Below are 11,406 nucleotides of genomic sequence, written 5' to 3'. Positions count from 1 at the left end.
TTCCTGTTCTGTCATCATGCTGCCGATAGTTCGCGCAATCGTTAAAATTGCGCTGTCCGGCACAACTACACAATTCTTCAATCTTTGAAATCACAAGAGACATGGCATAAATTAGCGTTTAGACCTTTAGCAACTGTCGCGAGAAAAATAATAAAAAAAAATTACTTGCTCTTATGACACTATGAAACATATTCTGAAACACGTGTAGCATGTAAAAAATAAATTCTTACATGCTCACTACGCAACGGCTGTTCTCGGAGCAGTTCAAGAACGGCTTGTAGCCAGCCGCAGCCGTTAGTGAAGCGAGCTCGCCTTCGCTTGTTGTGCGTGGTTGTGTCGTCGCTGATTCAAGTAGTTGTCTGGGAAATGCGGCCTCACGTAAATATTACCCCGCAGGAAGTAACGTAGGAAGCTAGAGCGTCACCACTGTGCTGCTCAGGTGTGCATCGTGTGAGCGATCTCTGTGGTCGGTGGTTGGTTTCTGAGGGTCTTCGGCTTGTCACTCGTTCATAACCCACTTCACCCATTGATGGTTTGGACATCAACCTGATCTCCCGGGTAGGTCTGCCACAGCTGTTTTTACTGGTTTATAGTTTCGTCTAGACGTTTATGCGGGCCAGTAGATGTCTGGTGCAGTGAGCGATTTGTCCACATGTAGGGTATGTTCAGACCTTGCTTGCTCGTGAATATCGTAGTAGGCTTTTCAATTCCATTCTCAGATCGCTGCTTGCGGCAATTGTATTTTTTTTTCCAGTGATAACCTAACGTCTCTAACGGCCTTATGCAACGCACACGCGTAAACAAGTCATCCGCTATCAATTGCGTTGCCGGCCTCATGAACGCCAGGACTGATGTCTCGGAAATTTACATTTCGGCTGATATTTATTTATTTATTCAAGTTACTCACAGGCTCATTTTACATAAGAGCATTACGGGAGTGGGGCAGTATACACATGAATTCAGAAATCATTAGAGCTAAACAACGATTGAAGAGAAGTGTTATAAATAGTTAGCAAGAGAGATTCAGCAGAATACAAGTAAATTTGAAAAGGCGTCGTACAAGTTTCAAAAATGCGGCAAGATGGAAGTGGAACATGATTTTTCACTTAAGTTAGCAAGGGCGCACTTTCATTCATATGTAGCAGCAGTAAAATTGTTTTCTGGTAAAACCACATAAAACCAAGATATTAGTTGATTATGGTGCTTATCATATCTAGAAATGTGGCAGGATTTCTGGTGTATATAACTTCGTCAGGAAGGCTATTCCAAAGGCTTATGGCACGTGCTAAGGCAGACAAGTTAAACGCTTTAGTAGGACCAAAAATACGCGTAAAGCTGTTTTGATTTTGGAGGCGGTGTGATGTATGTATGACATGACCGTGACAAAGGCAGAGTGTGACTGTGAAGACTGAAAACCATTTTATGAAATAAGCAAAGGAGTGCAACTCTACGACGTGATTCTAAACAGTTAAGTGATAGGGATAACTTGATGTTAGTGACGCTGGAATGACGAATATAATCGCGAGCAATGAAGCGTGTAGCACGGTTCTGTATGGATTCGATATACTTGGTGTTAGATATACTTGGTGAGGTGACCAGATGGGCAATGCGAGTTCAAGTTGCAGACAAACAAATGTCTGGTCTGGTAGGAATTGTGTGATTTTTTTTTTTTTTTTCAGACTTCCAGCATGGGTGACGTGGAAATTGAGAACTTCGAGATCACTGACTGGGACATCGCCAACGAATTCAACATCAACAGAGTTCGACGGCGGCCCACGAAAAATCAGCAAATATACGGTGCGTCCCATCAACTTCCTGCGTCCGCTGTCACCGACATATTTGCGTGTTGCACAAATTTCTGAGTACCTTATCGTAATTTCACAGGAAAATTGTTTGTTTATGTATAATTTTCAACATTAAAGGGCCCCAGGTGGTTGAAATTAATCCAAAGCCCTCCTTTGTGGTCTCTTTTTCATAGCCCACATGCAGCTTCAGAAAGTTAAACTATACCGTGATAATACACCAAATGATGCATTATACATTACAATACTGGATCACCACGTGGTATTCCCCTACAACCAAATGGATTACCTCGTGGTATTCCCTTACGGCCACTAAATAATTTATAATTGAATTTCTTCTTGATGCTGTTTCGGTTTCATCAACTGAACGATGGCTGTGATATCTAAGAAGTGTTTAGGTCATGTGAGACATGAATGAAACTGCAATATAACCACTGATACATGGTGTGTTGTAATTACAACTCTTGAAGCAGGCTGGCTTAAAGGACTACTGGCACCAAATTTTTGCTTGCGTGTTTTCTTCTTTCAAACGATGCGTTGGACATTGGTGTTCATGGAGCACTCTGTGGTATTCGTCTATGGCCGCCAAATAATTTATAATTGAATTTCTTCTTGACGCTGTTTCGGTTTCAACTGCCGAACGATGGCTGTGACGTGTAGTTGATGTTTAGGTCACGTGAGGAATGAAAAATCAGCTGTATGGTTGATCATCTATCATTTTTTGTCATTCCAGATCATGAAAGAGGCTGGCTTAAGCGTTGTAGTGAATAAAAACGACGTTTCAGTAGTTATATTACAATTATTTAGTGCATCATGTGACCTAAACATCAACTACTCGTCACAGCCATCGTTCGGTTGATGAGACCCAAACAGCACAAGAGAAGAAGTGCGATTATAATTTCTTTAGCGGTCGTAGGCGAATACCATGCGGTAATCTATCGATCCTAATTTGTAACACATCATTTGAAAGAAGAAAACTCGCAATAAAATTAGGTGTCTATAGTCCTTTAAGAGTTGCAGTAAATTAAAACTGTGTATCAGCCATTATATTGCAGTTTTTTTTATATCACACGTGACCTAAACATTTCTTAGATGTCGCTGCCATAGTTCGGTTGATGAAACCGAAACAGCATCAAGATGAAATTCTGTCATAAATTATTTAGCGGTCTTAGGGGAATACCGCATCAATGTATACCAACATCTTATGCATCATTTGAAAGTAGAAAACGTGCAGGCTTAAATTTGATGCCTGTACTCCTTTCCTTTAATTGCTTGGCTAGCTCGGTCAGTAGAGCACACAACTGTTAACATTGGTCAGTGCTAGCAGTATAGTTCACACTGTTAGGCTGTCACACCAGCGAATGAACAGGTGCAGCACTTGGGTCCTATGGCTGCTTTTGCTTGAGTTAGACGGATGGGAGAGTCGATAATATCTTGCAGTAGCGCACAGTGCCATGTATCATAATCCACAGAGGGCAACTGTCACTGTCACGGTGCAGAAAATGCATTGTTTCAAGTGTACTAGTTGCTTTTTGTCGAAATTCTGTCTCCTTTTTTCTTTCCTTGTTTCAGATTTTGAACTGTCAAGTAGTCTAGTGTATTTGTCACACAGTGCTTTTTTTTTTTTTTAGCATTGATCATTGTAGAAGTACTGAGTCGCTCGTTGTTGAAACGAGGCAGCGGCTCCATTTTACGAAACCACCTGGGCAGGATCAGACCTTATCCTATTAGTTGTATGAAATTGCTGATTGACCCCCCGGGCTGCTGCTGCTGCAGGTGTCTGGGCTGATGACGAAGACGATGGCGACGAACGGCCAAGCTTTCAATCCTCAAAGAAACACAAGGACTTCTCGGCCCCCATCAGTTTTGTCAGTGGCGGTGTGCGCCAAGTTGGAAAGCAGGAAGAACAGAAGGAAGGCAGCGAAGAGGAGGTGAGGGCATCCGTTTCCTAATCCCACCAGTTGCTGCAGGCAAGATTCACTCCTATTAATTCTTCCTGGTGACATAATTTTCTCCTTTCTTTGTTTTATTTTATTTGGGAAGGGGGGGGGGGGGGGGACGTGTTATTCGGAATTTATACACATGCTTTCATGCTTTCCTGTATGGGTTCAAAAGTTCTATATAACTGGAGCTTTGTCGAAATGAATTTTGGGGGGCACCGTTGCTAACTTTCGCGAATGGGCTGCTTGGGCTGTTCTGGCAAATTTTTGGCCGTGAACACTTTCCTTGACAGCATACAGATACGACATGCAAACTGTTGATTCGGCAGGTTGTCACTTTATACCTTTTGAATGAAGAGTTTGACATCACGGCAAATGTCCTCCCTTCCAGATTTAAAAGGAAGTTCATTCAAGCGCTGTGTATTTGGTTATGCAGGCTAGCTGCGTGGCAAAGAACTCAAAGCTGCTCAGTTGAAGCAAGCAGTTACTGACTGCATCATAAATGTTTGCTGAAGAGTTATTTAACGAAGGCAATAATTGTAATTGTCATCCATGATTTGATTCTAATTTTCTGGTCTTTGGCACTCCATCTTGGAGACGTGTCTCTTATTGTATCTGTCATTGTGATGTCAGTAGAGAACTGTAGTTGAAATATTTGCATTTGATTTTGTTTCAAGTTTATTCATCATAAAATATACAACAGCATTGGTTAAACAATACATATTACACTAGGAGGCTCCGAAGTGAGAACTGTCAGGGGGCCTCCTAACTATAAGCACATTACAAGGTGATACAAAATGCAGTGAACAGTGATTACACTAGTACATTGATGAAATTTTCGAACTAGCGATAGCAAGCAAATAGCCAAATACAGTGAATAAAAACCTCTCTGATAGTTCATTAGGCATCAGTAAATATCGTTATGAAATGCTGTTTAATGCAAGTCTGAAACGATTGTAAAGCACATGATGATTTAATCTCAAAGGACAAAGTATTCCACAGGGATATACCAGCAAATTTAGTGGAAAATTTGGCATAGTTAGTTCTAACCTTGGAAAGAAGAAAATGTTTGTGCTCAGAAAATCTAAAGTTATTTCTGTTATTGAGGTCACCAATGGAGAATGTTTCATCTGGAATATCGTGATTTATTAATAGGTATATGATGAGCAATAGCTTGAAAGGAAACAGTTGGCAGAAAGGCAAGATATTTGGGTGATAGTAAAATGGGGCTGAGGGAGACAGTAATGGGCTAAATGTCATTAAATACTTGGTCATATTATACATGACCTGTGGAAGAGTGATCCGCATTTATTGATGTAGCCCCATGATGCATGCTGGAGAAAACGGCGGACAGCTGACGGACGGGTCAGCTCTGCGAGGCAGCCTTGGACGTTCCTGGAAACGCTCTCTCTTCATCGTCTTCTACACGCTGGCATGTGAGGTGGTGCTACAGGGCCCCGCTCCTAGACCTTTGGTCGATAAAAAAGTAAAGCTGTAGAGATTAAACAAATTGGGCGGGGGGGGGGGGAATGAGAGTGATGGGGGAACTATGTACTAACTATTTACACGCACTATGTAAAGTAAGTCCGCGTTCAGGTCGTAGTCCGACGACTAATCAGGAGAAATCAAAATCGAAGTTGAAGAGGTCGCACTTGAGCAAAACGCAGAGGTCGGCCTGTGGGTACCACTATGCTGGGGAGCGGTAAAGCAAAACTCGTTGTGGGGGCAGGCTTGCAGTCGGAAGATGGAAGATACAGCAGAGGTGGCAGTCGCTGTAGTGGGCTGTATTCTGTCTGGAAACTCAGCATGCAAAGTGTGGCGGACAAAGGCGGGTGAGACGGTGCAGGTCTGGTTTCAAGGTGGCATTCACTCTGCGCTGGTGGTATCGGCGCCGCTGTCGCTGAAAGGCTGGGAGTGGCACAGCAGTGGAAGTCCTTGAGGTGAACAAATGTGCACGACATGCGTTTGGCTGCGAATGATAGATGCCCTTTGTAAGTTGTGGTCGTGAAAGGTGTAGGCTGTGAGCTGGCACTGCACTCAAACGATGTGGCGACAGAGTCTGTGGGTGTGGGCCATGACATTGCGTGCTGCAGGATGCAGATGATAGAACACTTGTGTCGGGCCGTTCGCATTGCTGTGGAGACTGCTGCACGGTGGAACTAGCTTCTGGTGCTGCCAGGCCGGGAGTTAGCGAAGGAATGACTGTGGAGGTGAAGTCGGTGTGGTTGCCTGCGACGAATGTCCGGAAGTCCGCGGTCGCCAGTTGTGGGAGAGTGATCCACATTTATTGATGTAGCCCCATGATGCATGTTGGAGAAAACGGCGACCAGCTGACGGACGGGTCAGCTCTGCAAGGCAGCCATGGACTTTCCTGGAAGCGTTCTCTCTCCATCGTCTTCTACACGCTGGCACGTGAGGTGGCTCTACTGACCCACTTAAAAGCTTATGGGAATAATGATGATACAAGTCATATCAGTGTCTTTTTGCCTGCACACTAGTGCTTCAGTGGTTTTCATAGGTCTTTTTTTGTGCTTTATTTCTTCTTTTTTTTCAGAATGTGGCTCATGGTGCTGTGGTGGTACTGTCTTTTTACGTCACTGTTTACTTACCTACGTACTCTACTCTACTTCATTTCAGCGGTCATCAAGCAGCGAGGAAGAAGTTCGTGTTCCGGCGAAGTCCAAAAAGATGGGCTTTGCAGGCGGACGTGGTGTTGCTCATGGCCTGCTAGGTTCCGAAGGGTAAGGGCTCTCATCTTGTCATAAGATTTATAAGATCTGTAAATCTGTAAGGTTCATAAGATCCATGTGCACCAGTTAGTCACTTGAGCGAGCTTTTGCAGCCAGATGCCCTAATTAGTAGGCAGAGAGATTTCGTACGCAGAGATCTGTAGAAAGTGTTGCGCCACACAAGTGTATTGATCGCCAATCACTAAAATGATTGTCTTGCTATGTAGCATAGTATCATGTCTTTATTTTCTTTTTTTTTTGCAAGCTTTAGAGTAGCTTTGGTCATGTTAGCTGGAGTCCTCTAATTGCACCGGTATAGTAACTGCATGTCGTAACTTCCAAACAGCTGTTACCTGCTCATTGGACTGTTATAGGTGGCACAGCAGCTTGCAGGACTTCAGGATTTAGGCCAATTAGCATTGAACCTGTTGTTTCTGGCCTTTCTTTATTTGTTTTAAAAATTTGGCCTATGGGCACTCAAAAAAAAATTAACGAGCCATGGTGATAGCTTCAATCAGTTGTTCTGTTGAAACATGCTGCTGGGATGGAAAGAAAATTATGTGCGAGAAATTTAAATCCAGAATGCTAGAAAAAGAGCAGTGAGTGGGCCACTGAGCTCATGAATAGGCTTTGGATGGACCTCGGGTCTTTGCAGATATCGTAGACCGATCACAGATTGGCTCATGTGTATTGCAAGCACAATTTCTCATCTCTGTGGCACTCTGTTGTTCAGCGTTACATGTGACAGGTAGTAAATTGACAAACAGCTACATACAGGTTTAGGCTGGGCCCTTGCTTGTCGCGTCTGTTGTATTGCTTTCCTGTCATGAAACAAGTGCGAGGGCAATTAGTCGCAATATTGCCAGAGTGAGAACAAGTCTGACTCCTGAATGGCCATAAGCTGGTTGTTCGTGGTTGCACTGGAGTACAATGCATGTTGTGTTATCACCAGTATGAGATGAAATCCTGGTGAAAGTCAAAGAGAAGAAAATGTTGCGCAAGACGAGCATTGGGTTTCTGAGAGCTTGCCTAGTGGTGTTGCTGTCTGCAAAAGCAGTGTGGAAAAAAAATATAGGGCACAAGGCTTATGCATAGTAGTTTCTTGAGACTTTCAAGGTGCATGTTCAGCAAGCATCATTTGTCTTAAACTACTGCCTGTTTTAGCAAGTCTGGGTCAGGCCAGAAGCAGTAAAAAAGAAAAGAAAATTTAGTCAGTGTTGCCAGGCCATTAAACAAAGCTGTGATTAAGGGAGCAGTGTTTTGTCGTCACTGATTACGCTTGCAAATGATCATCGTAATAAGCACAGGTTTTTCTTGGAAAGGAAACTTTCTTGAAGAAATTTTTCTAGTTTGCAGGTTTCCTGAATTCCGTGCGGCCCTAGCAATAAATTTCCTCTGAGCTTTTATTGATGCAAGTCAGTAGGTGACCATGCAACTTTTGAGCCCTTTCGGTAGAGGCTCATGACGAGAAAATGTTTTTAGCATTGCACGTTTCATGCCTAGTTTAACCAGTAATAACCAGGCATCAAAGGGAGCACCTCCAAGGGCTACTCTAAGAAAGTGCCAAATATTCCCTTTTGTTATCCTTGATTATAAATGAAGACAGTTATAGATGTGAAGGATGTTTAGACTCTAAAAGAAAAATTTTGTGTGCTAGTAGTTTGTCTTGTTTATCAGTACCTAAGTCCGGTATACCAGTAGGTAGGCTGGTGTTTCTGTGGACGACATTTTTTGTGTTTCTTAATTTACTTAATTTACCTTGCAGGCTACTTTGAGCTCCTCGGCTGAAAACTTCAGTGCTTGTCTTTATGCTTGTTCTGACATTTAGTTATCGTGTGTAGTTGCATTTTCTATTACAGTAAAACCTCGTTAGGCATACTCGCTTACGCGGTAGTTCCGCGTAGGACACAGTCGCATGAAATCCCTGACTTGGCTTCCACTAAACCTCATGCATTTGTTGGTAGCTTACGATATACCAGCATATCGTGCACATCACGGTTAGTGTGTACCTATCATTGTGTACGAGGCTGAAGGGGTCTCTATGGTGCACATGGTGCACCACCGCAAACCACCACATAGGTCATCGCGATATGTTGATGCTGATGCAACACAACACACGACGGGCATGCTTGTAGATGTTGACACTTCTGGCGACTCTCCTCGCTGAAGGCGCCAGCATACCTCTACCACCACCAGTACCCAAACGGTCAAGGTTCAAGCTGCTCGAGCGTGCCCATTTATATAGTGATCACTTATTGTTGTCACATGACTCAGGTTCTTCGTAGCGCAGTGGCTCCGCAGTTTGGCTGGCTGCGGCAAACTTTCATTTTTCTCCGTGTGCCTTAGTCACCATTCCCACATTGCATGCTGACCAGTGTCACTGCACAGCTGTGATTTGAACCCATCTTGTTGTGTTGTTGCGTTAGTGGTGTTGTCTTGGATCATTTCCCACGTCTAGTGTATCCCAGGCGGCATCACACCCCACATGTCTCTCATTTGGTCGAAGCTCCAAGTGCCAACTACCACCACCGCTGCAGATGCCTGTGAAGGACTCCTTGCAGATGTTTTGCAGCTGAAAGTCGTTGTGGAAACTCACCTTTTGCATGCTTAGAATGCTAGACAGTGTACTTGAGACTTCTCAGCATCATCCGATAGTGGTATGTTAATTCTTTCATTGCCGAAACGTCTTCCGATTAAGCGACGACAACGAGGAAGCTGAAGAAAGCCCATGCCCTACCACTGCAGAAACTACATACGTGCTAGACTTGCTTTGTCTGGTTGCCTAGTTATGAGGACTAATTGAGTAGTTGAGACCTGGTTCCAGTGCCTTCGATGAAGTACTAGCAGCTGCGAGGCTCCATTGACGGCTGACATAAATAGCAGATTTCTGTCCTACATGCATGAATGAAAGCTTCCTCGTGTGCTTTTCTTCATGGAATAACTTGAGTATCATCTTTTACCAAGTCAGTGGATGATATATTTAAGCTGTTTCAGTTAGGGCATATGCCATTTTCCATGTAATTTTCCTGTGGTCCTGCAGGAACAAAAGTGGTATACTCCACGCAGCGGGAGCCAGAGCAACGGAAAACTGCATCGTAACACCATCTAAAGCGCAAAACATTGAAACGAGTCAAGCGACATCTCTGCAGATAATAAAGGGCTCTCATTGGCTGTCTCGATCCCAGATGCCGCCTCTAGATGGTGTTACGATGCAGTTTTCCGTTGCTACGGCTCCGGCTGCATGGAGTATACCACTTTTGTTCCTTATAGTACATCTTAACGAGGTTTCACTGTACCATTTCTTTGTTGGTGATCACCTCAGAGCAAATTAAGATAGGCAGAGCCATGCAAATATGGCTTCACGTGGATGCTTGTAACCAACCTTGAAGCGAACTAGTGCCTCTAGTGTCAGTAGATTTGGGCCGGGCGATATTATTTTTCATTCATTTACTAATGCCCAAGCTACCAAGTGTCAGTAGATTTGCTAATAGAGGAATCCGATTCAGGATGACACTACTCCAACTATCGGTAACAGGCTGTTTCTTCATTTCAAAGCCGTCTTTTGCACATGCGGTCTGTGTCTCATGCAGTGTCCTGACTTTCGTTTTTTTTTCTCTCTTTCTCTTTTTTTTTTCAGTGGCTTCGGCAACTGGGAGCGACACACGAAGGGTATTGGAGCTAAGTTACTCCTTCAGGTGTGAGATTGATCAATTGATTTTTGCGGAATGCTCGTCGAGCGAAGCCATATGCTTATCCCATTCTTGCCCACTGAGTGGCAAGCCTAGCCGCAGGGCTCGTGTGGTGAAAGATTGTTGGCTGTGCAGTTAGCTGGAAGGATGCTGAAGGAATCCTTGACGGCTTAGTTAGTTGTTACGGGGTAACCACATCCCAAAGCCGTTTTATTTTAATCCCCTTTTTTTTTCTAAGTGACAAGCACCAACACAGCATCGATGTGAATGAGGTCTTTCAGATGTATGAAATTGCTCATAGGATTGGCTCTGAAATGATTGAGAGGATTTTTAAATTGATTGGCTGATTTTTTTTGCGTGTGTGAAACGGATCATTGAGCAGACCCTTTTTATATCTTTGTGCTAAGTGATTAGCCCAACCCCAAAATTAGTGCAGTGAGCAGTTATTGACTTTAGATGGTGTAAAAGGATTGTAAATCAGTTTTTTTGCATGGAACCATTTACGTTTAGAAAAAGCTGTTAATGCCTTTAGCATTCACGAAAGTGTTGTACACACATGAAAAGCATGTAGGCACTTTTATGCTGTTCTGTATAAAATGCATATTTTTTATTTGCTGAACTGTGATTAGTACTGAAACTTAGTAATAGTAATAATCTTCATTTGCACTGGAAGAGGAGAGAAGGAGAGGTACCCAAAGCAATGCGTGACCTGCATGTTGTAAATGCAACACTTAAGGACTAAATGTTGCACTTGTAAAACTTAACTGTCCACATTCTAACTTTCACGTGTTTCGAAAACGTCCTTTTCGGTGACACCAGATTGTCCGAAAGGGACATTTTTTTTAAAGGGACGCAAGTTAAAATATGGGCTCAGTTTAAAGCTTTGTGCACTATGCTGTCTAACACCATCAGTGAATTTTTAGCCATATTTTATTGAAGTAGTTAAAAGGTAACAAATATTAAGACTGTTACAGATGCTAAGAAACACACGAGACAAGGCAGGTGCAGCTTGTAGTACTAATAGAGTGGGAAGTAGAAGTGCAAATACTAATTACCTTGTCATTTTTTTTTCCTTGTTTCAAAATCCCCAGCATCGCATCATTTGATCACAGTTATTTCCAACAAGCTTTAATTGATAAAAACTTGGCATTTGAATACCTTGTTAATTCTAAAAACATCAACATATTTTGCAGTTCTTTACCAGTACTTTTAAAACTGCCTTTAATCTTTGCACTTTTTGCCTTTA

At 43.0% G+C, this 11,406-nt stretch overlaps 1 protein-coding gene across 2 annotated transcripts in view; it reads left to right on the top strand.

The window, feature by feature from the left end:
- The first annotated feature begins 287 nt into the window (after positions 1-287).
- sip1 (septin interacting protein 1) overlaps positions 288-11,406 on the top strand; it is a 29,470-nt gene continuing 18,351 nt past the window's right edge. The window contains exons 1-5 of one of the 2 annotated variants that reach the window (XM_077637180.1): positions 288-558; positions 1,680-1,797; positions 3,579-3,733; positions 6,380-6,483; positions 10,109-10,166. In XM_077637180.1, coding sequence (XP_077493306.1) covers positions 1,689-1,797; positions 3,579-3,733; positions 6,380-6,483; positions 10,109-10,166 — 426 coding nt within the window. In that variant the 5' untranslated portion in view covers positions 288-558; positions 1,680-1,688. The remainder of the gene's footprint in view (positions 559-1,679; positions 1,798-3,578; positions 3,734-6,379; positions 6,484-10,108; positions 10,167-11,406) is intronic. The other variant, XM_077637181.1, reaches the window with a different exon arrangement.

The sequence above is a fragment of the Amblyomma americanum genome, chromosome 9, assembly GCF_052857255.1.
Source record: "Amblyomma americanum isolate KBUSLIRL-KWMA chromosome 9, ASM5285725v1, whole genome shotgun sequence".
Taxonomy (NCBI): Eukaryota; Metazoa; Arthropoda; class Arachnida; order Ixodida; family Ixodidae; genus Amblyomma; species Amblyomma americanum.
Note: the sequence above shows the minus strand (reverse complement) of the source record. Positions and strands in the feature narration are given on the sequence as shown.